We start from the raw sequence: 27,807 nt of genomic DNA, 5'->3' as shown, positions 1-27,807 counted from the left end.
TGGCCTGCTGAGTGCTTTGAAGTAAAGGAGATTGGAAGGCCTCCGAAGCAAGGTCTCTCTGACATTCTCTTGCCCTCCTGTCTTTTACCCTTCCTTCTCCCCTGAAGCAAGTCAGAAACCAAAATCCGTCTTCCCCAAAACAAGCCATAAAACTCAGAAAGGTTACTCTCTCCCTCCTCCCTGGCTGAAGTGACCCACCCACCTCGGCCTCGCAAAGTGCTGGGATTACAGGCGTGAGCTAACACCCTCAGCGGGGTATTTGCATTTCTAACGGGTTGTTAGAGATGATGATGCTTTAACACAAAGACCTGAATTCCCCGAGGAGGTGTGGCTGATGCTTAGACCCGGCTGAGGCCTCTCCAACCAGAGCCTCCATCAGTCAATCATTCTTTCTGTTTGTTTTCCTGGTGGTTGCATTCTCTGCCAGGTTTCCCCCTCCTTTGGGGTTGGCAGCTGATTGTAGTGCCTGGCTGTCTCAGCTTATGGGGAAGTGGCTATAAGGAGGAAACTGTAGAGAGGATTGATAAAAACAACCACAGGGATTCACTGAGCCTGTGGTCAGGATATCAAGAGGAAGAGAAACAAAATTCAACCAAGCAAAACAAAAAGAAAGGAGTACATTCTGAATCAAGCGGCTGGAATCTGAGAGTATGTAAAATTGGAACGGTTTGAATTTATAGCATTTATCTGCCTTCCCAAAGTGGGTCTATAAACACTAGTCCCAACTTGAAGCAGAGACTAGACTCTTCCAGACTTTTAATGATAATAATGATAAAGACTAAATTTATATGGCAGGTTCTATGTTTAGCATTATTTATGGATTTTCTCATTTAATCTTCACAACATTATACGGTGAGTACTAATGTAATCTCTATTTCACAGATGAGACGACAGAGCTTAAAAAGGATGAATAGGCCAGGCGCAGTGGCTCACACCTGTAATCCTAGCACTCTGGGAGGCCGAGGTGGGTGGATTACTGAGGTCAGGAGTTCAAGGCCAGCCTGGCCAACATGGTGAAACCCCTTCTCTACTAAAAATACAAAAGTAGCCGGGCGTGGTGGTGGGTGCCTCTAATCCCAGCTACTTGGGAGACAGAGGCTAGAGAATCGCTTGAACCTAGGAAGCAGAGGTTGCAGTGAGCTGAGATCATGCCACTGCACTCCATCCTGGGTGACAGAGCAAGACTCTGAAAAAAAAAAAAAAAGATAAATAATATATCCAAGATTGCACAGCTGATAAGAGACGCAATGAGGCTCTTGATCTGGGTCTGTCTCCAAGCATCTTTATTATGATTATCATGATTTTTGAGTTATTCATACTTTTCCCATTACCAGAATACACATTTTATATCAAATCATCCCTTTCAAAGAATTCTCCTTTCTTTTTTTCCTTAGAGAAAAGTCTTGCTCTGTTGTCCAGGCTGGAGTGCAGTGACATGATCTCAGCTCACTGCGACTTCTGCCTCCCGGGTTCAAGTGATTCTTGTGCCTCAGCCTCCCAATTAGCTGGGACTAAAGGCATGCGCCACCATGCCCAGGTAATTTTTGTTTTTTATAGAGACAGGGTTTCACAATATTGGCCAGGCTACTCTTGAACTCCTGACTTCAAGTGATCTGCCCACCTAGGCCTCCCACAGTCCTGGGATTACAGGTATGAGCCACTGGGCCCCGCCCAAAAATTTTCCTTTCTGACTGGCATATTTCAGTTTTAATAAATAGTGTGCCCCTCTATTCATAACCATTTTGTTTTAGAAATATCTCCTTGTATTTTGTGCTTTCCCTTTCCCAGCTGTGATGAGAAAAAGAAACTCATTTCTGTTTTGATTTAGTGTCCTTGGAAATGCCCTACCTAACTCTGTGTCTATCTCCTTTAATAAGTCATCAAAAAGATATTGTCTGGTTCTTTTGTCTCAGTAAAATGTCTAGTAGTGGTATTTGGATCCCGAGACAATTCAGGGAAGTAGCATGTGCACTGTGTAGGACTTCCTGATCATTTTTAAACTGTGGCACAGAGAAAACCACACAAGTAAAGTTGTAAACAAATGAGGCTTCTTACAGCCAGGGGCAACTGGCCCTACCTGGCTATTGCTAGGCCTGAGAGCCACTCATTAGTTCTGTGTGGTGATAACTCATACAAGGCATGAAGGTGCTGCCTGCACACTGTTTGTGAAGCTCCTTTGGTATTGTAGAAAACCTAAGTCTTTAGTGTCAGGCAGACTTGGTTTCGTATTCTGACTCCACCACTTATTAACCATGTAGCTTTGGACAAATCGTTTTAACTTCTCTGAAGCTAAGTTCTTCATGTGCAAATGAGGATGATAATACTTATCTTCTGGGGTTGTTGAAAATTAGAAATAATGTGAGTCTAGTGCCTCCTCCGTAGTAATAATGTGAAAGGAAAATAAAAACTCAGGACTCCAATTCACTATGCCAAAAGAAAAAACAATTAAACTGAAAACTGAGTCATACAAGAAACTGACTTTCCTTTCGATCCTAAGCAGATAGCTACAGATAAAAGATTAAAAATCTCCACAGGTGGCCAGGTGTGGTGGCTCATACCCGTAATCCCAGCGCTTTGGGAGGCCAAGGTGAGTGGTTCACTTGAGGTCAGGAGTTCAAGACCAGCCTGTCCAACATGGCAAAACCTCAGCTCCACTAAAAATACAAAAGAAAAACAAATTAGCAGGGCGTGGTGGCAGATACTTGTAATTCCAGCTACTTGGGAGGAGGAGGCAGGAGAATCGCTTGAGGCGGAGGTTGCTGTGAACTGACGTCACACCTCTGCACTCCCTCCTGGGCGACAGAGTAAGACTCTGGCAAGAAAGAAAGAAAGAAAGAAAGAGAGAGAGAGAGAGAGAGAGAGAGAGAGAGAGAGAGAGAGAAAGAAAGAAAGAAAACTCCACAGGTTATTCTGTTTCTACCTTATCTTACATAAAGTGCCTATTTACTGAGAGCAAGACAATACTTAATTGACTATTCCCCTACCTGCTCCTTTTCCCTTACAACATGTGGATTATCATACTCTTCCTCTTTCCCCTCCAGTCTGCTTTTCTTCTAAATATTGAAACCCTCAAATTCATCTTTGGAGAAAGTCACAGACCACATACTGTTTCTTGTGATTCCGTGTTTTTTTCTTCTGGGCATGTCCTTAAACTTGGCAAAATAAACTTCTAAATTAATTGCAACCTGTCTCAGATACCCTTTGTTTTACAGTAAGAATTCATTGGCCGGGCGCGGTGGCTCAAGCCTGTAATCCCAGCACTTTGGGAGGCCGAGACGGGCGGATCACAAGGTCAGGAGATCGAGACCATCCTGGCTAACATGGTGAAACCCCGTCTCTACTAAAAATACAAAAAACTAGCCGGGCGAGGTGGCGGGCGCCTGTAGTCCCAGCTACTCGGGAGGCTGAGGCAGGAGAATGGCGTAAACCCGGGAAGCGGAGCTTGCAGTGAGCTGAGATCAGGCCACTGCACTCCAGCCTGGGCGACAGAGCGAGACTCCGTCTCAAAAAAAAAAAAAAAAAGAATTCATATGCTTACATAGTAACTATTCATTTTGGTTTCTTAGTGTGTTACCTGTATATTGTGTGCCTTTGTTTCTAATGATATTTATAAAGTATTGATGCCAGCTCATTGTTATCTCATCACCAGTTAAAAAAAATAATTTTTAACCTAAAAATTAGATAAGAGCTGGAGATGGATTTGGGGGTAGAATCGGGGCAGTAGTAAAAACATGTGTCAGAGTGGGTGGGGCTGTTGAAGGTTTCTGAAGACCACAGAATGTGGTAACAAGGTTTTACAGTGTCATTTCCTTAAGTATTAAAGTATTACAGCTTGCTTCCTGAGAGGGCATTTGGGCAAGAGTCCCCAGAAAGGGGCCCCAGGAGAGATTAAGAAACTCGTGTTCTGGAGATGTTGAGGGTGAACAAATGGTGATGCGGATGATGACAGAATGCAAGAAAAGGGAACTAGCATTCACCGGACACCCGTGATGTACCAAACACTTTGCTAACCCTCATATTCTCTTTTACTTTCCAAAAACCTGTAGTACTGTGGTTCTCAGCTAGAGGCAATTCAACCCCTAGGGAACACTTGCCAATATCTGGGGGCATTTTTGTTTTCACAACTGGGGGTGCCACTGGCATCTAACAGGTAGAGCCCAGGGGTGCTGCGGAACATCCTACAATGTTCAGGGAAGGTCCTCACAGCAAGAATAGTTTGGCCCAAAATGTCCATAGTGCTGAGGCTGAGAAACTGTGCTTAAACGGTAGGCACAATAATCTTCACTTTTACAGATCTGGAACCTGACACTCTGAGAAGCCACCTGGCATTCAAACCTAAACCTAACACAGCTTCAAAGCCCATGCTCTTTCACCATGCCATTGCAGTGAGAACAGGGATGGAAATGAGGGTGGCAAAAATGACCAAGATACAAAACCAGGGCACAGATTGGCACTCAATAGATATTTATTGGGATATTCATTAAATGGAAGAATGAATCAGAAAAAGAATGAATACGGGCAGGGGAATAATGAGGATGAGCGTGGTCATTCTATTGCCATCCTGACATACCTCCTTGTCCTTAAATGATGGTAGGTGGCCTGGAGCCCCCATGCTCAATTTCAGGAGGAGTCCAGATTCCAGTGCCTGGGTCTCCAAGTGGAAGTAGAAGTACTAGATTGCTGGTGCATGCTGTCATCCATCGCCCTCTCTCAGTAGGATAGAGACTGCAACAGGAGGTTCTGAGCTGAGTTTTGGTGACCATTTCCCTCTTTCTCCCAGAGGCCCAAGCCAGCTGTGGCCTCAGAGGGAGAAGAAGGGAGTTGTTTCCATAGTTTCTAAAATTTCTGTGAATTTGAATATGGGCTACGCCAGATTTATCTGGGAAGCTCTGAATCTTCTAGGAGGGAACATCTGAGAGGAAAGAGGGTGGAAAGGGAGGAGCCTATGATAAAACAGAACATTTCTTTTTCACTTCCTCTTTCAGACTCCAGAATTTGTTTGCCCTCTGGGGTAGAATCCGCCAAACTTGGAGAGAAGGCTGTGACTGCTGTACTCTGGGCACCAGCTCGCTCCAGGGAGTGATGGGAATCCTGTCATTCTTACCTGTCCTTGCTACTGAGAGTGACTGGGCTGACTGCAAGTCCTCCCAGCCTTGGGGCCACATGCTTCTGTGGACAGCTGTGCTATTCCTGGGTGAGTCAGGGCCCCCGGGAGGGAGAGAAGAACAGGAAACTCGGTTGGGGATAAGCCTGGGCAAGGATGAGGGGTGGCATGGGAGGCCCGTCAGGACACCCAGGGGAGGGAAGGCAGGCTGGTGAAGATGAAACCCTGACGACTCTGCTGGCTTTGGAAAGTCATCCAACGTGGCAGAGTTCAGGGCTTTTTCTGTGTCTTTCACCCAATCTCACTGAACACCCAGACTCTTGATGTTCTGTCACTTCCCACATCAGAACCCGCTGTGAGAAAAGTCTAGTAACCGATATTTGAATGACAAATGAATGGCCAGAGTGTTTGCCTTCTTTGAAATTTATGTTTCACAAAAGACCACATCTTAGTCAGGAGGGCCAGTGCTGCCTTGGATAAGGGGTAGGGAGGAAGTTATAAGATGCATTTCTGGGAGGAGGTGGCAGTGGCCATTCTCTGTGCCCGTGAAACCACTTCATGCAGCAGAAGCCTATCATCTTCATGTGTAAGAATATTCCCCTGGGCAGAAGCACAGGGAGATCTAGGTTATCCAGAGAACAGGGGCTCTGAGAATACACACACCTGGGTAAGTCTGGAGTGATGTGTTGTGGGAACCAGAGAAATCATGCATGCTTCTTTTTACCACACAGACCATGATGGGGAGGTACTGGATCTGATCAGCAAGAAAGCCAGGGTCTTAGGCCAAAATGGAGGGCTGTTTTTAGACTATGTTCTCAGCTGTTGGACAGGGGACAGGGACTGATCATGCTAGGTGGTTTGAAAAGCCTATGCGAGGCCAAGTAGGGGAGATCTACTGCCAGGACTATCTCTCCAATCTCAATTCCTGGGGCTTCCACCCTCACATTCTAGAGGAAAGCATACTGCCACTCATCCAAATTGTGTGCTGTGGCTGCTAGTGAAATCTGATCAGCTCTGGGGACCCTCAGCTCTTGGTTGTCAATGCAGGATGATACTGGGCTACAGGAGAAAGAGGTAAGGAAGAGAAAGTATTCCTCCATGAATGGGATGCATGGATTAAATTCGAAGAGAAAGTAAGGTGAACTACCTCATTTGGCATGTGGGGAAGCTCAGGCCTAGAGAGGTGATGTGCTTCTTTATCTCTGCTCCTAGTGCTACCAATGTGCCAGTCACCTGGGCAAGATTCCTGGGAAAGATCTTTGGTATTTTCTCCCGTTTGCCTTTTGCTAAATCATCAAGGATTTACCCTATTTTTTTCCACTCTTAACTGGGGCTTCCACATTTAGGTCTTTATCACTTGATAACTCAATTTTTATAGCACCCTCTGATGGGGTCTTGATTGCTCCTGTCTCCCCTCCCATGCATCCATGCTGCACACCAAGACCGTGGCATCTTCAGGTCCAGCTACGGCTGTGTCAGTGCATTTCATAAATGCCTTCTGTGCTGCTCCATTGCCTACTGCAAAAACTCTAATTCTGCCCTGCTAACCGTGTTCCCCATTGCACCCCAAATGGATCTTCTTCTACAGCCAGGCAATATGTACACGGCGCTTTCTGTTTTTACCACCTTTGCTCCTGCTGATTCTCCAAATTCTATGTGCAGGCACTGTTCTAGGACTTGGAGACTTATCAGTGAGCATGACTGACAGCTTTCCTGACCGGAAATATGAGGTCAATGAACTTACTGTGAAGCAATAAGTACACTGGGTGGGAGCATGTTTGGTATTTACTACTATTTATTAACTGTGGAATGGATAAATAATTAGTGACGTCTCTCTCCTTTCCTCATCTTTTTATTTTTTTCTCTCCCTCTTCTTCCTCTTCTTTTTTCACCCTCTCTCCCACTACACCGTCCCCCTTGCCAATCCTACATACTGAGGTTTTTAGCTACCACTTTTATGTCAACAACTCCTAAACCTATTTCTCTTGCTTGCTTCTGTCAGGTATAATTTTACATTTCCACTGCTGGTTGGACACCTCTAAAACGATTCGCCAGCTCAAAAACAAAGCATATTCAAAATCCAACTTACAATCTCCTCCTTACAAATGTTCTTCTCCTGCTAACATTTGTATTTGTGTAAGCACAGCCACCCTTTTCCTAGTTATCCAACTTAAATCACCCCCACAGTCTATTAAATGCCAACTTCTCTCTGCCACTTAAATTCTTTCTGCATCTGTTTCCTCTTCTTCACCTCCTGTTGTCATACAACTTTGGGCTCTCTTATCTCCTACCTAGATCCAACCAGTGAATGATTTCCAGAGCAATGGCACATAAAATTAATATGGCTACTGCTCTCTTTGAATTTTTATCCCACTGAGGGATATAAATGAAAAGTAAACAACCAAGAAGGCATAAGTACAAATGGAAAAGGACTATGAAGATGTAAATAGGGTATTGTGATAAGATTAGTTGTGGGGAAGACAAGAGAGCAGCCTACTTTAAACAGGATGTTATGTAAAGAGTTTTCTGAGGAGGTGACATGTAAGCTGAGACTCAACATGGTAGGGATTTAGCCATTTGGTGATCGAGGACGTATTTCAGGGTAGAGGGATTGGCATACAGAAAACCCCCAAATTTGAAGAATGCCAGGAAGGCAAGTGTTAATGAAACTCGATGAGTAGGGGAAGAGGGTTCTGAGCTGAGGCTGGAGAAGTAAGCACAGACCAAATTGAGTAGGGCTTGTAGGCCATTTCCACTTTATTTTAAGACCAAAGAAAGGCAACTGAAGGCTTGTAAGCAGGGGAGTGACATCATCTGATTTCTTTTTTTTTTTTTTTTTCTTTTTTAAGGAACTAGCTTCTTTGTTGAAAATGGATTGTAGGGGGACCATAAGAAGTGAGGGGACAAATTAAGATATGGGAAAAAGCTGATGGTGACCTAAACTGAGTAGTGGCTATAATGGGGGTGAAGAGAAGTTAGTGGGTTCGAGATCTAAGTTGGAAGCAGGATCAGCAAGACTTCCTGGTATGGAAGGGGCTGGATTTTGGGAGACAGAGAGGTTAAAAGATGGCTTGCAGGTTTCTGGCCTATGTAGCTGGGTGGATAGTGAAGATAGATATTGACATGAGGAAGACGGAGAGAAACAGAATGTGTCCACTTGATATGACAACACGAAGCCATTGGTGATTTTGCCAAGAAAAGTTTTAGTGGGCCGGGCGCGGTGGCTCAAGCCTGTAATCCCAGCACTTTGGGAGGCCGAGACGGGCGGATCACGAGGTCAGGAGATCGAGACCATCCTGGGTAACACAGTGAAACCCCGTCTCTACTAAAAATACGAAAACTTAGCCGGGCGAGGTGGCAGGCGCCTGTAGTCCCAGCTACTCGGGAGGCTGAGGCAGGAGAATGGCGTGAACCCGGGAGGCGGAGCTTGCAGTGAGCTGAGATCTGGCCACTGCACTCCAGCCTGGGTGACAGAGCGAGACTCCGTCTCAAAAAAAAAAAAAAAAAGAAAAAGAAAAGTTTTAGTGGACTGCTGAGGGCCAAGTCCAAATTGCAGAGAATTAGACAGTGAATGGAAGAAGAAATGAGGACAGCCTGTGTAAGAAAAACAATGGAGAAATTTAGTTGTGAAAGGGACAAGAGAGACCAGGCGTGGTGGCTCACGCCTGTAATCCCAACACTTGGAGAGGCTGAGGTGGGTGGATCACTTAAGGTTAGGAGTTCAAGACCAGCTTGTCCAACATGGTGAAACACCATCTCTACTAAAAATACAAAAATTAGCCAGGCATGATGGGGCATACCTGTAATCCCAGCTGCTCGGGAAGCTGAGGCAAGAGGATTGCTTGAATCTGGGAGGCGGAGGTTGCAGTAAGCTGAGATGGTGCTGCTGTATTCCAGCCTGGGTGACAGAGTGAGACTCTGTCAAAAACAAAAACAAACAAACAAACAACAACAACAACAAACCGAGTGAAATGGGGCACTAGCTGGAATTATATATGGTGTCAAGGAAAAGTTTTTTTTGTTTTTTTGTTTTTTATTTTTAGTGGAAGATACTGAAATAAATTTACCATCGATGGGAAGATCCAGCTAAGAGGGAGAAACTGGTGATGCAGAAGAGAAAGTGAATCACAGAAAGGGAAATCCTTGAGCGGATGAAAGGGAATGGGATCAGAGTACTTGCTTGAGACTGACCATAGACAGGAGGAGAGATACTTTCTCCAATGAAATGCAAGGAAGGAGAAGACAGGAGGAGATGCAGATAGACGGGTAGATTTAGTCGGGGGACGATGTGAGATTTTCTCTGTAACCTCTTTTTTTTTCTCCGTGAAATATGAGGGAAGGCATCAGCTAAAAATGAGAGGGGACTGGAGGCAGAGGGTGGGATGAGAAAGTTTGGGGAATGAGGAAAAGATGAATGTCACTACTCAGAGTAGCAGAGCAAATGTCTTGGAGAAAAGTCCACAATGGCAGTTCAGTGTCCTATTGAATGCGGTGATCACACATTTACTGCATCAACAGTTTGCCTTCTTGTGTGGTAATTTCAGTAACACCCACTTGAGCAAGTAAAGGCATGGAGAATACAGGTGCTTTTGGTAAAGATAGAGAAAGGCAACTGAAGTTAAGGGGATTTGCAAGGAGGTAATTATAGTGATGCCTCATTGAATTCAAGCTAGATGGGGGTGGGTGGGAGGTGAAGGCAAACATGTGCTCAAGGATAGACAGTGGTAAGATGGATGCTTTGGGGTTCTTGATAAGGTCAAAGATTATTCTGGGGGCTGTACTTGAGCAGATAAAGTTCATCTCCAAAGAAAGAAAGTTTACTGATGATGAGCAGTTCAGGGAGTGAAGAGGCCAGGTGTTTGATGGGTTATCCACATATTCTGGATCACTGCAGTCATCTCTTTTTTTTTTTTTTTTCTTTTTCTCTGACCTCATTCTTCCATCACAATTACTTTCTTTCTTAATTAACCTCTTTGGAATTTCCCCTGTTCCAATCTATTTGACACTGCACTTTCAGCCCCAATTTGAAAATTCTGAGTAACTTCCCACTGTATACTGAACCAAGGTGCGAACTTATAAAAAATTAAATTTATTTGAAATTCACCATGTGTCATGTAGCACACTAAATGCCTTCTCTGGATTATCTCATTGAATCCTTACAACAACCCTATGAGGTAGATACTGCTGTCATTATCTTCATTTGCAAGCAAGGAAACTGAGGCAGAGAAAAGTTAAGTAATTTGTGAAAGGTCACGTAGCAGTAGTGGAGTCAGCATTTAAACTCAGTATGTGCCTTCCCCCACTGTCACACCACCTGGCACTAGGAGCCCTCCAGAGTATGACTTCTACCTTGCTTTCCTGCTTTGTCCCTCATTATTGGAAGTGCTTGAGGAGAGACCAGAAATCAAGTAGAAGTTGGGCTGCAACTTGCTGGGAATGTTGCCAAGTACCTGCTGCTCCTTCCCATGGAATACCTCTTTCCTCTCAACCAAAATCCTATCAGTCCTGGAAGGTACTTGACGAACCTGGAAGGTCCCATCTTCTCCATGGAATTCTCCTCCTTTTGAACCCCAAACCCTCCCAAACACAGAGCCCTGGGATCTTTTCTTTCTCTGAACCTCCATAGCATTTTATCCATATTCCTCTAATGGCATCTCTTTTACATCAGATTACACATGTGCTTATCTTCACCGTTAGATTCTTGTCCTCAGTGGAAGTAGGGACTTACATTCTTTTCCCTTAGTAGAACTCAGCATGCATTGCAGGGCAGTGGGAAACCAATGCAGGTTTGTTGATTAATGTTGTATTGCGAAGGAAGGAAGTGATTGGTCCAAGTGTATATTTCGAGGTATTGGAACATTGGGACCAGAAACCAGTTCTCCAAACTTTGAAGCCAATGCTTTCTCCACATTGCCTCCTTTTCGCCCCTTGGTTCTGCTTCCATTTCCTTCCATACTTTTGTCCCTGAAAATATACACGCACTTGGAAGCTTCTTGACTTTCTCTCAGCCCAGATGCAAGAGAAGACCCTCACCCATGGACAGATGGACACACACACACACGCACACACACACACACACACACACACACACAGACAGCTCTGATTCACCTAAGGACCCAGCTTTGCTTCTTTACCCAATAATAGCACCCACAAATCTTTACCCACCCTAGCCCACACTGCCTCCCCTATGGAAGCTCTTTTCTTAACCCAGTGGCATCCCCCTACCCCTGCATGAAGTCACAGATCTGGTGTCCTTTTGCAGTCTCTTTCTCCTTTTAAGAGATATTTCTAATAGCAAAAACCTGGAAGACCTAAAGGCCAAGCAATAGAGTTGTTAAATAAATCACAGGACAGCCAAATAGTAGAATATAGTGTAGCTTTTTATTTTTTTATTTTATTTATTTATTTATTTATTTATTTTTTGAGACGGAGTCTTGCTCTGTTGCCCAGGCTGGACTGCAGTGGCCGGATCTCAGCTCACTGCAAGCTCCGCCTCCCGGGTTTACGCCATTCTCCTGCCTCAGCCTCCCGAGCAGCTGGGACTACAGGCGCCCGCCACCTCGCCCGGCTAGATTTTTGTATTTTTTAGTAGAGACGGGGTTTCACCGTGTTAGCCAGGATGGTCTCGATCTCCTGACCTTGTGATCCGCCCGTCTCGGCCTCCCAAAGTGCTGGGATTACAGGCTTGAGCCACCGCGCCCGGCCTAGTGTAGCTTTTTAAAATGACAACATGGGCGCACGCAGTGGCTCACATCTGTAATCCCAGAATTTTGGGAGACCGAGGCAGGTAGATCACTTCAGGTCAGGAGTTCAAGACCAGCCTGGCCAACATGATGAAACCCCTTCTCTTCTAAAAATACAAAACTTAGCTGGGTATGGTGACGCAGACCTGTAATCCTAGTCCTTGGAAGGCTGATGCAGGTGAATCACTTGAACCTGGGAGGCGGAGGTTGCAGTGAGCCAAGATCGCGTCCTTTCATTCCAGCCTGGGTGACAGAGTGAGACCCTGTCCCCCCCAAAAGTAAAATAAAATAAAATGACAACATAGAAACAGATTCATCTACTAGAACTTGCATTGCTCAGTGAACACTCAGGTTAAAGAACAGTTTTTAGAGGATATCCTCATTTACACTTATGTATGTCTGTATGTGAACAGCATGTGTGTGTGTGTGATCACAGAAAAAAATCCAACAGGATGTATGCCAAGGTGATAATATTTTGCTTCTGTGTATTTTCTATTTTTCTGTAGTGATCGTGGATTACCTGTGCAATTTCTACCCCACTCCAACAAAAGAACAAATCTTGCTCTCAGGATAAACTCTGGCAAAATTATTTATACTGATGCATAAATCATATGTAAAGCCCAACAGAGACCTCTTTCCAGAGGCATATTTATTTTAATCAGTCAAGAGGGGAAGCCAAAGGACAATGTCACAAAACAGGTGGAAGAGGGTGTTATATAATTTTATTTCATTTTTGTATGTTACTGGGAAGGAGTTCTCAGTCCTTTCGAAAGTGCAGCTCATCCAGGCAGTCCCAGGGAATATGATCATGAGGGCTGTGCTGTAGATGAAGGGTGTTCTGGGCCTGGGCAGTCTCTGGGCCAAAGAGGGCAGGTGATCAGACACTCCACTGTGGGCTGATCTTTGCTTTCTGTCTTACAGCTCCTGTTGCTGGGACACCTGGTAAGTACTCCACCCACAGCCTTTCCTTCCTCCAGGTCCCCTTTTCCTCTCCTCCCAGTGCCCTGTCTGGAGGTGCTCTAAATGTACCAGCAACTGAGCCCAGTACCAAGTCAGGGCCAGGAAAGGGTAATTGCTCCCGAAGGATCCCCTGCTCCCTCTTCTGCTCTCCTCCTTCCTTTTCCTCCTTCCACGGAGGCAAGTTGTAGGCAGCCACGGTGTTCAAATGGGGGAGCTGTCACAGAAAATGAGAACTCTGACCTCTCTCTCAACTGCCTTCTGCTGTCCAAATAAAACCAAGAGCTTCCTCTCTCCAAATAAAATTCAGGCACATGCAAAATCACATGGCCGGCATATGTTGTCCCCCTGTGTTGCTAAATCCTTGACTGTGCATGTTTCTGAGAGCTTCAGAGAGCCGCCTCTGTATACCTCTGGCTACACTTTCCTGAGCACCTCTGTGTTTGTGCCACTCAGCCTCTGCCGCCCCAGGACTGACCCTCCAGGTTTTCTCCCTCTCTCTTTATCCGTCTAAGGCCAGAGAGGCTCATCTATGCTTGGGTGTGAGGACGGGCCATCTTGACATCATTTTTAAAAGTACACAGAACGACATTAGGTCAGAACGGAAACCTGATACCCGACTCCCATGCCTGCCATCTCCACCAGAGCCCCCACTTAACCTTCAGTCAGCCCCAGAGAAAATTTATCCACCAGTGTCCAAACACCTTTGTTTATTGGGGAGAAAAGTTAGTCTCAAAAGAGTATGTATGTATGGGGTGTCTGTGTGTCTGTGGTGGCGGGGAGAGGTTGGTGGGGAGAGAGAGAAGGAATTGGTGAGGATTCTCTCTTGGTGAAGTATATGTATTTCTAGGGTGTTTCTCTTGCCCGCTCCCTCCCTCTTCTCTTTTGCCCTGTCTGAATCCCTGGGCTCCCTGGGGCCCTTGTGGTGGGATGTATGAGCAAAAGCAACTGCCTTCAGTTGCAGAACCATTCTGGGCCTGGCTCAGCTTTTGGTGCCCCCAGTAGGCCCACAGGTGCTTCTGTGTCTGAGATTCAGGGCCTGCTCAGGCTCTTGGGCTTCCTCTTCCTCATGCTACCTCCTCTCTCTGCCCCTCAGCAGCTCCCCCGAAGGCTGTGCTGAAACTCGAGCCCCCGTGGATCAACGTGCTCCGGGAGGACTCTGTGACTCTGACGTGCGGGGGCGCTCACAGCCCTGACAGCGACTCCACTCAGTGGTTCCACAATGGGAATCTCATCCCCACCCACACGCAGCCCAGCTACAGGTTCAAGGCCAACAACAATGATAGCGGGGAGTACAGGTGCCAGACTGGCCGGACCAGCCTCAGCGACCCTGTTCATCTGACTGTGCTTTCTGGTCAGTGGAGGAAGGCCCCGGGGTGGACCTGGGAGACCCAGGACGGTTGAAATCTGCTTTCAGGCAGAGGTTTGCAGGAAAGGGGGGTGGCCTGCTTACTGGGAAGCATCAGTGTGAGTTGCCTCAGCATATATCAATGGTTGTTTTTGCCTCGGTCCTGATTGAACAGAAGGTTACGAGGCCACAAACAGGCAGCCAAGTGTGAGAGAAGCAGAAGGAAATCCCGACTGCATAAAACCCATTTCCATTTTAATGGCAGAACTGAAAAGCACAAACAGACCACAACTGAATCCTAGCCCTGGAAATGACTCACTGTACAAACATGATTAATTCATTTAACCCTTGAGTTTCCATCTCCTCACCTGCTCCATGGGGCACTAATGCCTCCCTCAAAGGCTTCTGGTGGGAATCAGTGTTTCCCTGCCCCCATCCCACCCTCCATGCCCCTTCTCCACGTTCTCACAGTGCTAGGTGCCCTTCTCTGTCTTTCTCTTCCACCAGCCTGTGGGAAACCTGAGATGAAAGTCGTGTCTTACCCATCTTTGTATTTCCAGCATCTGAAACTGGGCAGAGCTTAGTAAATATTTCGCTGGAGAGGTTGATGATCTTACAAAGCTCCCATTGAAAGGTGGCTCTCTGTAAAGCAAAGTTACAATGAGATTGTGATGAACATTGTCCTTGTTGCTTTTCACTTGATCCTCTCCCTTCACCTGAATAGCAAATTTTCCTCAAAAGTACACAGCAAACCAATGACCCACTGGCGACACTGCTGCCTTTAGACCCTGCTGGAAAGAAGCTCCACACTTATTAACATTCTCCAAGTAAATTTGTCAAGTAGCATTCGTCAGGTAACATTTGTTGCACATTCATGACTTTCTGCTGTCCACACAGGCATATATCCTTCTCACATGCAGACTCCTCGGTCAGACTGGATTCCTCCTTCCCTCCCCGGCATGGAAGAGATCGCATCTTAGGGTCTCTTGTGTTCTTCCTACAGAGGCCTGTCGGGCAGGAAAAGGCTGCAGCTGCCTTCCTGGGAGAAGGAGGAGATGAGTGTATCCTGAACACCTACTATGTGCTAGGGCCTATTGTAGATACATGACATTATCATGCCCATTTTCACAAATGAGGAAACTGAGGCTCAGAAGACTTAAATTATCTGCCCAAGAGTTCATAAATGACACAGCAAGCATTAGAGTCCAGGACTGTCTGGTTTCAGACCTCAGCTGTTCCCTCTGCACACCATGTCCCACCAGTAAGGAAGATCTGGGTCTCAGAGCTGAGCCAAGACCTCCCGGGTCCTCTGGGGTTTTTTGCATCTTTCAGAGTGGCTGGCGCTCCAGACCCCTCACCTGGAGTTCCGGGAGGGAGAAACCATCATGCTGAGGTGCCACAGCTGGAAGGACAAGCCTCTGATCAAGGTCACATTCTTCCAGAATGGAATATCCAAGAAATTTTCCCATATGAATCCCAACTTCTCCATCCCACAAGCAAACCACAGTCACAGTGGTGATTACCACTGCACAGGAAACATAGGCTACACGCCATACTCATCCAAACCTGTGACCATCACTGTCCAAGGTATGGGGAATCTGCCAAGATGTAGGGAGGGGAGAAGAGGGGATGGACAAGCGCTAAGGTCACCTGGGCCTACACGGGGGTCTGAGAAAGGCCACAGCAGCAAAATTGGGCACTGGAGCAAAGAGGAGTGGTGTGGAGGCCTGGCTAAGTATTGGCCAATGAGCAGGAGTAGGGGCCAGAACTTGGAGCCCTCACCTCCCAGGTAATAGGTAGTCAGGCTCTTGTTCCACTTTGAAATGCAGGCCCCAGACTGAAGAGGGCAGCGAAGCAGAGCTTCCTCATTGGTGCAGAGGTTCCCCAGGCTCCTGGGCATTCCTAAGAGCTGAAGTTTGCCTCGTTTCTTCTCATGGCTCATGTTATAGCCATTCACTCCAGAAAGCCTGGCATGTCATAGTCTGTTCAAGGCTGTGCTCCGTAGAGTAATGATGCCTCCAGCTATGCAAGGCTTTGGGCCCGCCCTCCCTACTGCCCGCAAGGGCTAAGGGGATTCCTTCCCTCTGCTCCTGCCTGCTCGCCAATGTGCCTTTATTAGTTTGGTGGAGAAACCTGGATAGGCAGGAGGCATAAGTCCAGCCACAGAAACCCTGTGCAGGTGAGGCTGGGGGATGTATGAGTCTTGCATTGGTGAGTGACTCAGACACAGAAGAGCTTTGGGTGACAAGCACTAGGACATAGCACTGGAGGAGGAGGGAGGTGGGACAGGGAGAATACAAAAGTAGTCATTCAAATAGTAACCCCATCCTGTCCTAATGTCTGTCTTCCCTAGTGCCCAGCATGGGCAGCTCTTCACCGATAGGGATCATTGTGGCTGTGGTCACTGGGATTGCTGTAGCGGCCATTGTTGCTGCTGTAGTGGCCTTGATCTACTGCAGGAAAAAGCGGATTTCAGGTTTGTAGCTCCTCCCAGTCCCTTTTGTTATCAGTTTCCACTTGGTCCAGGCCCTAACCCCAGACATTGCCAGAATCCCTCTCTTTGGGCTAGATACGCATTCAGATCTAGGCCCGTATTGTATTATATTCATTTGTTCATTTATTAGATCATTCATTGACAAGACTTGAACAAACTAGCTTATGTGTCAGCCAATGCGTGAGACATGGTGGGTGATGCCAAGATGAAGTCCAGTCCCTGCCCTTGGGGAGTTCTCAGCATTGTGAGGAAGACAGAAGTACAGCTAGGCCATTATAATAAGATGGGATAAAAGCAATGATAGGGACATGAAAAGCCTAGGATAGGAGTACAGAGGAGGCTCCATAGCCCAACAAGGGCTGAGGCAGTTGGAGAAGGTCTCGGGGGGAGCAGTGTAGTGCAGTGATGGAGTGCACATAGTGGGGTCGGACTGCGTGGGTTCAAATCTAGTTCCACAGCGTACCAGCTATATGACCCAGGTGAGTCACTCCACCTCTCTGTGCCTCAGTTGTCTCATGTGGAAAATGGGGACACTAATAGGACTCACCTCACAGGGTTGCCATGGGGATGAAAGAGGCTGACGCTCTTACACCAGTGCCTGTCAGGCAGTAACAGCACACAAGCAGGGCTGTTGCCATTCTGGAGGAGGTGGTGTGTGAGGGCAGCGCTTAGCTAGGGAAGGAGGGCTCTCCAGGCACCGGGCCAAGGCAGGGATTGAAGCTGGGTGGGGCTCATATGGGTGTGGAAGGAGGACTAGAGAGGGTGCGACAAGCCGCTGAGAAAGAGAAATAATCCCACTAACACCTCACAAAGCACTTTGCAATTGGTTCATAAGCAGGACCTCAGTTACTGATGATAATACAGAAAAACAGAGAGAGACTGAGACACAGAGGTGTTTAAAAGGCAGAGCAAGTCTCAGATACCATGGAGTGGCCTTTCTGACACTCCTGGGCGTCCCCATGGGTGAGCTGAGCTCTGCCTCTGGACCAGCCCTTTTCCAGGCGGGAGCAGCCCCTGAGCAGGGGAGCTGGGGGTGGGAGGACGGAAAGCATCTGCCAGAGGGAAGGCTTGAGCTGGTTCCATCCAATCCTGGCCCTGGTCCTTGGTCCTGAGGACTCAGGCCCCACCCCCTAATCCTACTAACCTCCTGTGTGCCCCTCCCAGCCCTCCCAGGAAACCCTGAGTGCAGGGAAATGGGAGAGACCCTCCCTGAGAAACCAGGTGAGTACAGGGTTGTCTCAGGGATTCAGTGATGGCTCACCAGGGCTGCCCGCTGGACCGGAGCCAGCCAGAAGGGGCTTGTGCGAGTTCAGCTGGGAGCCAGGGAGGGAGCAGCGGTGGGTGGATGGCCGGGGCTCAAATCGCTTGGTCAGCTCTGAGTCTAACTCCTAGGCCTAAAGAGGACCTCTCTGGAGATGAGAAGAAAAACACCAGTCCCGGGATACAGAGGAGAGGGCTGTGTCCGAATTTCTGGGATCAGGAATCTGGTGATATTTCCAGAGCAGGAAATCAGAGATACTTTGGTCTTTCCATGGAGCTTTGGCGGAGCTGGCAAAGGATAGGGCTAGGCGCTGTAAGGCTGAGGCCAATCGGATGTGGGAGGCAGGAGTCTAGGGGAAAAGAGGAGGAGGCCTGGAAACCCCTTGATTTGCTGAGGAATCTGTCTCTGTGGAGGGATGGGGTGGAGTGGCCAGGCTCAGCTGTCTGTGGAATGCTAAGAGGAGGTTTGGGCTTGAGAAAATTCCTGGGGACTGGGGGCACTAGTGGGCTCTACTCTGTGGGCAAAGCTTGGTTCCAATGCCCATGCACTCAAGGTTGATTGAATTTTGGCCTGCTTCTGCCCCCATCACACAGTGGAGCCTTGAGCCAGTCAGTCTCCCTGATGGGGTTCAGTCTGCTCACTGAGGAAATGAGTGGGTGGCTGGGGTGACCTCTCAGGCCTTCTAGGTCTGACATTCTGAGAGCCAGGGGCCACTCAAACCCTGGCCTAGGTGGGAGTATGTAAAGGAACTTCCAGGAGGATGCCAGGCAACTTCCAGACTGTAGGTAAAGTCAGAGCACAAAGGAAACTGGGGTTTTTTCTGGGGGCTTCCATGACAGTAGGAACAGGCAGGAAAAAGGGTGTCAACGACCCCAACTCAGATGGCTGGAGTATGATTCAGAGCAGAACCAACAGATTTGAGAGCTTGAGCAAAATATCACTCGTCCCGCTGTGCTTGCAGCAAGGTCACGTGTCCGCTGGCCGGGCCCAGTGGGGACAGGGGCCTATGTTCACACCAGGGCCAAAGCAGATCTGGAAAAAACAAAGTCCGAGCAACTGGATTATCTGTCTTGTTGTGTGGTTCTGTCTACACTGGCATAAGCACATTTCACAAGGCATTTTTGCAGCCAGGCACTGGGGCTGATGATTTCCCAAAAGGTAAAGCTGGGTTACTGGGATTCTTGGGGAATGTATTAGAATGGGAATTCAGAATGTGGTTTTGCTGCAGAATTTACAGCATGGCAATAAAGGCTCTTGGTGTTCAGGGAGTGAGAGAAGAGACTAGATGCACTGTCTCAGATGCCTCCCGACTTCCTGAGAAATGCCACTTTGCAGATACTGGGGCTACTTTTCACACTGGCTAAGTCAGTTCATAGCAAAATATGAGGGAATTCAGTGTGTTTCAGACACTAACCAGAGAAAGCCCTTCCTTCCTTTCTTCTTCCCTCCCTCCCTTCCTCCCTTTCTCACTCACTTTCTCTTCCTTTTTAATGCTACGGTGTACCATATTTTTCAAAGTTCCAACAAAGATGCACTACATTTAGACAATGTGAAAATGGCCCTCAGTCTTCTCTCCCTGAAGTCTGTGGCCAGCAAAAATCTGGACTTTACGTCACTCTGATGCTGAACACTCCCCTACCCCACCTCTTCCCTAATATCTCAGATCCCAAGGCTCCCTGGTTTGCTTCTAGGAAAGCTCAGCAATTCCCTGAGAAGAATGCAGCTCAAGTGACTGCTTCACTTTTTCACCATGGCCCATGGGGAAGGCTGTGGCTGGGCTACCCCACGCGTGGATCAATGAGGCCATATTTACCCAGATCTTGGCCTAGAGATCCAAGACAGGGTCAGCTGTGCTTGCTTTGGCTCTAGCTTGGGCGTTGGTTTTGCAGCCTCAGCATCAGCACAGGCAGGCCCTCTTCTCCGGCAGTGCTCTGGCTGATATTTCTTCTTTTTGCCCACAGCCAATCCCACTAATCCTGACGAGGCTGACAAAGTTGGGGTGAGTAATCCCAGTCATCTCCCCCTCCCTTCTCCCCTTTTGCCTTCTCTGTTGCCTTCTTTCCTAGGCCCTCTCTGTGGATCCTCACTGCTGGTCTCTGCTTTCTCTAGGCTGAGAACACAATCACCTATTCACTTCTCATGCATCCGGACGCTCTGGAAGAGCCTGATGACCAAAACCGTGTTTAGTCTCCATTGTCTTGCCTTGGGATTTGAGAAGAAAATCAGAGAAGGAAAGATCTGATAGTTCCTGGCCTAAATTCCCCTTGGGGAGGAGAAGGAGATGCTGCAGTTCCAAAAAAGAAGGTCTCTTCCAGAGTCATCTACCTGAGTCCTGAAGCTCCCTGTCCTGAAAACCACGGACAATATGGCCCCAAATGACCGACTGCACCTTCTGTGCTTCAGCCCTTCTTGACATCAAGACTCTTCGTTCCACATCCACACAGCCAATACAATTAATCAAACCACTGTTATTAATAGATCATAGCAACTTGGGAAATGCTTATGTTACAGGTTACATGAGAACAATCATGTAAATCTATATGATTTCAGAAATGTTAAAATAGACTAACCTCTACTAGCACATTAAAAGTGATTGTTTCTGGGTGATAAAATTATTGATGATTTTAATTTTCTTTATTTTTCTATAAAGATCATATATTACTTTTATGATAAAACATTATAAAAATAACATTCTGTTTACCTTTTCAAGGCTGTATTGGTTTGAGTGTAGATTGAATTGCGTGGGGTCTGTTTCTCTTCAGTGATGAGACTCTTAGGAAGGCAGGAACGGATAGGATGTGGGGGAAAGGAGAGATGGGGATTTGGAATGTAGAGTTAGTGCCCCTTTTCTTAAAACTGAATACAGTCATGCACCACGTAACGATTTTTAGTTCAACAACAAACTGCATATATGATGGTGGTCCCATAAAATTATAATGCTATATTTCTACTATGCCTTTTCTATTCCTATGTTTAGATATATGAGTACTTACCATTGTGTTACAGTTGCCTAAAGTATTCAGTACAGTAGCATGCTGTACAGGTTTGTAGCCTAGGGGCAATAGGCTATGCCATATAGCCTAGGTGTGTAGTAGGCCACACCGTGTAGGTTTGTATAAGTACCTGCTCTAATGTTCACACAACAAAATTGCCTGCATTTCTCAAAATATATCCCCATATTTCAGCAATGCATGACTGTACTCTTCTGCCAATAACCTTGTATTCTTGTTTCCATGTCTTCTTCTGTTTCCTCCTATGGCAAATAAAACACTGTTTTGCAACACAAGTTCACAGGAAGTCAAACTTGAGATGAGCCCTCAGTGGAGATTGCTGACATGTCCTGCTCCACTATTCTCCCAATGTAGTTACCAGAAGGATGTGACCTTCTCAGAGAAGTCATCCCAGGCAGATTAGAAACATGACTGGCAGTCTCCTGGAGGGTTTGGAGAGTGCCCTTGGAGAGGCTTCATTTTCCTGGGACTCTAACACAGTATCATTGTGCAACATTTGTTGCACTTTTTATGGTAGGATAAAAAGTACTCACTTTTTATGGTCCCACAATCAGATTTCATACACACTTATTGTTTTAGTAATAAGGGATAATAATTAAAATTACTGCATTATTAAGGGCTTACTTTGTGCCGAACTCTATGCTTTAGAAATTAGAGAATTTACAATTAGCCTTTTATATTTCCTCTTTTGTGAGTTTCCTGTGAGTTTATTCTTTGCCTATTTTTGTAGATACAATATATGTCCCTTTATTTATAAATTGCATAGTAGTAACTTATTTCCTTTTATTTGTATGTAAATTATTTCACGACACTAATAATATATTCTTTTTATAAAATTAAGATACAGCTAGGCAAAACAAAAAAATTAAGTCACCCATAAAGCCATAAACCAGAAATAACTAATGGTAGCATTTAAGGATATCAATCCACATTCCTGTCTGAGGCAGTGTGTATTTGTGTTTTAAGAATTGGATCTAATCCCAGCTACTTGGGAGGCTGAGACAGGAGAATCGCTTGAACCCGGGAAGCAGAGGTTGCAGTGAGCCAAGATTGCACCATTGCACTTCAGCCTGGGCAGCAAGAGTGAAATTCCATCTCAAAAAAAAAAAAAAATTGGATCATATCGTATATTTTTACATATTCATAAATACACTCAGGCAAAAATGTATGCTCATTGTAAGCATGTAAGCCCAAATAATACAGAAAGATAAGGAGTAAAAAGTAGAAGCCCTTTTCTTTCTTTCTTTCTTTTTTTTTTTTTTAAGAGATGGGATTGTAGCTCAGGCTGGAGTGCAGTGGCAGGATCACAGCTCACTACAGCCTCAAACTCCTGGGCTCAAGTGATCTTCCCACCTCAGCCTTCCCAGTAGCTGGGACTACCACACCTGGCTAATTTTTAAGAATTTTTTGGCCGGGCACGGTGGCTCATGCCTGTAATCCCAGCACTTTGGGAGGCTGAGGCGGGCGGATCACGAGGTCAGGAGATCGAGACCATCTGGTGAACACGGTGAAACCCCGTCTCTACCAAAAACACAAAAAATTAGCCGGGCGTGGTGGTGGGCACCTGTAGTCCCAGCTACTCTGCAGGAGAATGGAGTGAACCCGGGAGGCGGAGGTTGCAGTGAGTCGAGATCGCACCACTGCACTCCAGCCTGGGCGACAGATAGAGACTCCGTCTCAAAAAAATAAAAAAAATACACACACACAAAATTAGCCAGGCTTGGTGGCGGGCGCCTGTATCGCAGCTACTTGGGAGACTGAGGCAGGAGAATGGCGTGAACCCGGGAGGCAGAGTTTGCAGTGAGCCAAGATCACGCCACTGCACTACAACCTGGGCAACAGAGCAAGACTCCGTCTCAAAAAAAATAATAAATAAAAATAAAAATTTTTTTTTGGCTGGGTACGGTGGCTCATGCCTGTAATCCCAGTGCTTTGGGAGGCCAAGGTGGGTGGATCACCTGAGGTCAGGAGTTTGAGACCAGCCTGGCCAACATGGTGAAACTTCCGTCTCTACTGAAAATACAAAAATTAGCTGGGCGTAGAGGATCATGACTGTTTAGTCCCAGTTACTTGGGAGGCTGAGGCATGAGAATCGCTTGAACCCGGGAGGCGAAGGTTGCAGTGAGCCGAGATCATGCCATTGCACTCGAGCCTGGGGAACAGAGTGAGACTCAGTCTCGAAACAAAACAAAATAAAACAAAAAAGTTTGTAGAGACGGGGTTTTGCTATGTTGCCTAGGCTGATCTCAAACTCTGAGCCTCAGGTGATCCTCCCCACTTAGCCTCCCAAAGTGGTGGGATTACAGGTGTGAGCCACTGTACCTGGCCCTGACATGCTATTTAAAGTCTGAAACTTGACTCCTGATCCCCAGGGTCAGTTTCTTTACTGATAGTTTTTCAGTAAGCCTAGCCATTTAGATAGTTGGCTTGACTACGTAGCCAGAGGGGGCATAAAAATCCCTCTGGGAACTTCTGCTTTGAGCTCTCCCATAGCCAAGATTCCTTGCATGGATCTTGGTGGTTTAATCCTGACAAAAAGCGCAAATAAGGTACAGTAACTATAAGGATGCTAGGGAGCTTGCACACGGAATCTCTTGGACTCCCAGTAATTGCCTAGACTCTCTTTCTCTTGCTATATTTTTAAATAAGCACTTTGTGTGAGCATGCTCAGTAGAGTTTGATGAGTTCTTTCAAATATCCTCTTCAGCAAGGACATCCCTGTCTACACTTCCCCTACTGCTATTCCTCTGCTCTTATTTCCTTCATGGTATCTATCACTGTATGTAATTGTCTTATGCATTTTTTTTTTGCTTAAATATTTACTTACATGTTCTAAAATGTAAGCTCACTCTGGGCAGGGTATTTGTATTATTCACTGGTGTATTCCAGAGACTATAACAATGCAATCACTATTGATTGAATGAGTTAATGAATGAAATCATATTATATTTATCTAAAACTCTTAAATGCTTTAAATAGATCTTTACCATATTTGGAGCTTATTTTTGGACTTGGTGTAAGATGAGAACCTAACATAATTTTTCCACATGAAAGTCAGTTGTTCCAATACCATTTGTTGAACAGTTTAATGATTTGAAATCCTAATTTATCACCTAAATTCCCACTCATAGGTCTATTTTTAGCCTCTCTTCTATTACATTGTTCTATTTATCTATTTCTGCATCAATACCACATTTTTAGTTATTGCAACTTTATAGTGTACTTTGATATATAGAAGGTCAAGTTTTCTCTCATTCTTCTGTTTCAAGGTTTTCTTGGCTACTACTGTGCTGCTTCTCTTCCAGATGTACTTAAGAATTCCGTAACACTATTATGATATTGGTAGAACTGCACTGCATTTATGGATTATCTGGGTAAAGTTTGACATCTGTGTCATATTGAGGCTTCCCAAGTTACAACTCTTCATTCATTCAGACTTACAGAATTTTTCTATAATATCGTATGAGCTTGGTACATTTTTTGTGATAGATCTTTGACAAACTTTTTTTTTCTGTCATTTTTGGTCTGGTTAGGATTTTCTATCTCTCTTGGGAGTCAATTTTGAAAACTTTTGCTTTCCTAGGAATCATCCATTTTATTGGTATACAGCAGTAAATCACACTTTTTCCCTATTTTTTGGCAATAAGTTGTGTGTTTGTGTTTACGTCCCTCCTCTCATTCCTAGGTTTTGGGTTTTCTTTCTTTTATCAGTTAGGATGACTTCAGTTGGAAATAACAGGAAATTGTGATTCAAATTGGCTTAAACATTAAGGAAATGTATTATCTCACATAACAAAAAGTCCAGAGACAGTTTCTAGCACATCAGACCTCTTGGTCCACTTTTCTACAATTCTGTGAGCACTGCCCTTGAGCTAGCAGCAAGATGATTAGTGATTCGAGGCAGCATCATACCCAGACCGCTATAGAAAGAAAAGGACTATCTCTTTCATGTGTACCTTTTTATTTTTTATTTTTTATTTTTTTTGAGACAGAGTTGCAGTGGCGCGATTTCCATTCACTGCAGTCTCCACCTTCTGGGTTCAAGCAATTTTCCTGCCTCAGCCTCCTGAGTAGCTGGGATTAAGGTATGCGCCACCACGCCCAGCTAATTTTTGTATCTTTTAGTAGAGACAGGGTTTTACCATGTTGGCCAGGCTGGTCTCAAACTTCTGACCTCAGGTGATCCACCTGCCTCGGCCTCCCAAAGCGCTGGGATTATAGGCGTGAGCCACTGTGCCTGGCCTTGTGTCTCTTTTTGACAACGAGGAAAATTTTCTCAGAAGTTCTTCAACCATCTTCCCATAATATCATATTGGTCAGGACTGGGTCACATGCTCATTCTTAAATCCATCATGAGAAAGGGGACTGAGATGACCGTAATTCACTTAGCTTAATCATTTGGAGAGTCAACCATCTTGACACTATCTCTCTGTTCATCCTAAACAGACTTACCAAAGGTTTGCTTTATTAGTCTTGTCACAGCTTTTGACTTCTGGCTCAAGTACTTTTGCTTGTTTTCTAATGTATTATTTCTTTCTTAGATTTCATTTATATTTACTGTATTATTAATTTCTAAACTTCCTGTTTTGAAACAGATTCACAAAAGGCTATACCTTTTCCTCTTCTGCCATTTTGGTCACACCCATTAGATTTTGAGATGTATGTATCCCTGTCATTGTTGTTTCTAAATCTATAACTTTACTTTTACTTTCTTCTTAACCCAAAGTTTATTTGGAAGGGTGTTTTGTTGTGTTTGTTTTGTTCAAGACAAATGAGTACTACCTTTTTTTGCCTTTTTTGTTTTCATTTTATTGTGGGACGGTCGGTAAATGTGGTCTGTATGATTTTTCTGTATGTGAATATCTTTAAGTATATGTACGAAGACAATGTTTTCTTTCATTTAAAATAAAGCTTTGTTTTTTATTATAGCAACACACACACTTAGTTTATATTGTATAAGAGAATAGAAGGCATATAATAAGAAATAGCTGTTTATTGCCCCTTCCCTCACATCTCAGCTCTGCTTCTCAGAGGCAACCATGTTCAATTATTTCAACTATGTCTTCTGCTAATTTACCTCCATATTTCCAAACAATACAATATGCTATTTCTCAATTTTTCAATATTAGACATTATCTATTTGATTTCCTACTATAGAATATGAGGACTATTCTTATTATACCACGCTTACTCACTTCCCACTTTTCCTACCATGTGCTCCAACATAGCTTTATCACAATTTATGATTACTGTTTGTTACTGAGACAAATAGCGTTGTCTGATTATATTTCCCCTCTTGAACCATCTTTTTTTCCTCTAGAGATAATAAATGCCTCATTTTTGTAATTTTTTTTAGTTTTCTATGTGTTTATTAGCTTTTCCAAAGATTTTTAAAAATGTTCTAAGTAACTTAATACTATTTTCCATGTGGTCAAATGCACCATGTATCTTTTCAGTTTCTCTTCCTTCCTTTTTTTTTTTTTCCATTAGCAAGATGTCCCTCCTTTTTTGACGCTGTTTTCGGTCATTTGATCTCTGGGCCTCTTGCACAGCTGTTGTCCTAGGACTTCTCTATCTTTTATATGAAATCCTGTTTCCTGAATCTTATGTCTTCATATTTCTTGGTTTCTTCCTTGTGTGGCTGCAGCATGTTTGCCAGGGTACCCTGAGAAAGGGTTTTCAGGTGATATAGTGGAGGCCATAATGCCTCACCTCATACTCACTCAGCTCACCTGAATTCACTTGCAGCTGCTGGCTGGGTCAATTTCTCCTGAGAATTAAACTAAGACAGGGAAAAAATTAGTCACCTGCAAACAGTCACTCTGGGTAGGAGAGAGGCCCTAAGAGTGTAACTTCTTCTTCTACAGAGTTTACAATTATCCTCTCACTTTTAGAATCATTCTTTTTTTTTTTTTCTTTTTTTTTTTTTTTTTTTGAGACGGAGTCTCGCTCTGTCACCCAGGCTGGAGTGCAGTGGCCGGATCTCAGCTCACTGCAAGCTCCGCCTCCCGGGTTCACGCCATTCTCCTGCCTCAGCCTCCCGAGTAGCTGGGACTACAGGCGCCCGCCACCTCGCCCGGCTAGTTTTTTGTATTTTTTAGTAGAGACGGGGTTTCACTGTGTTAGCCAGGATGGTCTCGATCTCCCGACCTCGTGATCCGCCCGTCTCGGCCTCCCAAAGTGCTGGGATTACAGGCTTGAGCCACCGCGCCCGGCCTAGAATCATTCTTTAACCGTATATTTTGTTGTACATGATTCCTCTAATTCCTGAACTTTTTCTAAGATCTTCCAGGAAAATTAGCTTGCTTTTCATTAGTATTCCTTTCTTTAGGGAAATAAACTCAATTCCCTATTACCCAATTTTCTGTAACAACAGGACCAAGATTTGTGGTCATCCCAATGTTACTTCTTAGATATTAGACAAAAATAATGTTGTTAAATGGTTGAATAACAGAGATATCTTTATATCTCTGTTCATCTTAATTAGACTTGTCAGAAGTCTTTTTTATTGGTCTTTTCACAGAATTAGTTTTTGATTGTTTGATCACATCCTCCTTTTGTTTGCAATCTTGTACATTGTAATCTCTTCTCTTTGTAATATTCTTAGTCTTGAATAATACCAAAAAATATGTATAGATTTTCCCTACCACATTAGTCTCTCTGTTTACTGTACTCCTGTGCCCACTGGAATGAAATGTTCCTTAATTTTTCTATTTTTGTTGAAAACCACAATTTCAACTGATAATTTAAATTATACAAATTGTATCTCAACAAGATTACTTAAGACTTATCAAACACATTGTTACATACATTTCTATAACTGTTGTCAGCCAAATAATTAAACACTTCAATCTATAATTTCTACATATCCAATGAGAATGTATGTCTT

At 45.0% G+C, this 27,807-nt stretch overlaps 1 protein-coding gene across 14 annotated transcripts; it reads left to right on the top strand.

Annotated features, from left to right (window-relative positions):
• The first annotated feature begins 369 nt into the window (after nucleotides 1–369).
• Nucleotides 370–20,519, top strand: FCGR2B (Fc gamma receptor IIb). 14 transcript variants are annotated; one of them, XM_077997144.1, is made up of 11 exons: nucleotides 555–648; nucleotides 883–1,135; nucleotides 1,432–1,650; nucleotides 4,986–5,194; nucleotides 12,769–12,789; nucleotides 13,901–14,158; nucleotides 15,485–15,739; nucleotides 16,506–16,628; nucleotides 17,811–17,867; nucleotides 19,869–19,906; nucleotides 20,017–20,519. In XM_077997144.1, exons 4-11 carry the CDS (start codon nucleotides 5,083–5,085, stop codon nucleotides 20,092–20,094), a joined length of 942 nt encoding a protein of 313 aa, XP_077853270.1. In that variant the 5' UTR covers nucleotides 555–648; nucleotides 883–1,135; nucleotides 1,432–1,650; nucleotides 4,986–5,082; the 3' UTR covers nucleotides 20,095–20,519. The 14 variants fall into 14 exon arrangements, with proteins under 14 accessions (XP_077853311.1, XP_014968682.1, XP_077853269.1 ...); XM_077997173.1 differs by having other exon boundaries at nucleotides 586–648; nucleotides 883–964; nucleotides 1,558–1,650; XM_077997176.1 differs by lacking the exon at nucleotides 12,769–12,789 and having other exon boundaries at nucleotides 584–648; nucleotides 883–964; nucleotides 1,558–1,650.
• The last annotated feature ends 7,288 nt before the right edge of the window (nucleotides 20,520–27,807 follow it).

Source organism: Macaca mulatta, chromosome 1 (assembly GCF_049350105.2).
Source record: "Macaca mulatta isolate MMU2019108-1 chromosome 1, T2T-MMU8v2.0, whole genome shotgun sequence".
NCBI classification, from domain to species: Eukaryota; Metazoa; Chordata; class Mammalia; order Primates; family Cercopithecidae; genus Macaca; species Macaca mulatta.
This window is presented reverse-complemented; position numbering and strand designations above follow the sequence as displayed.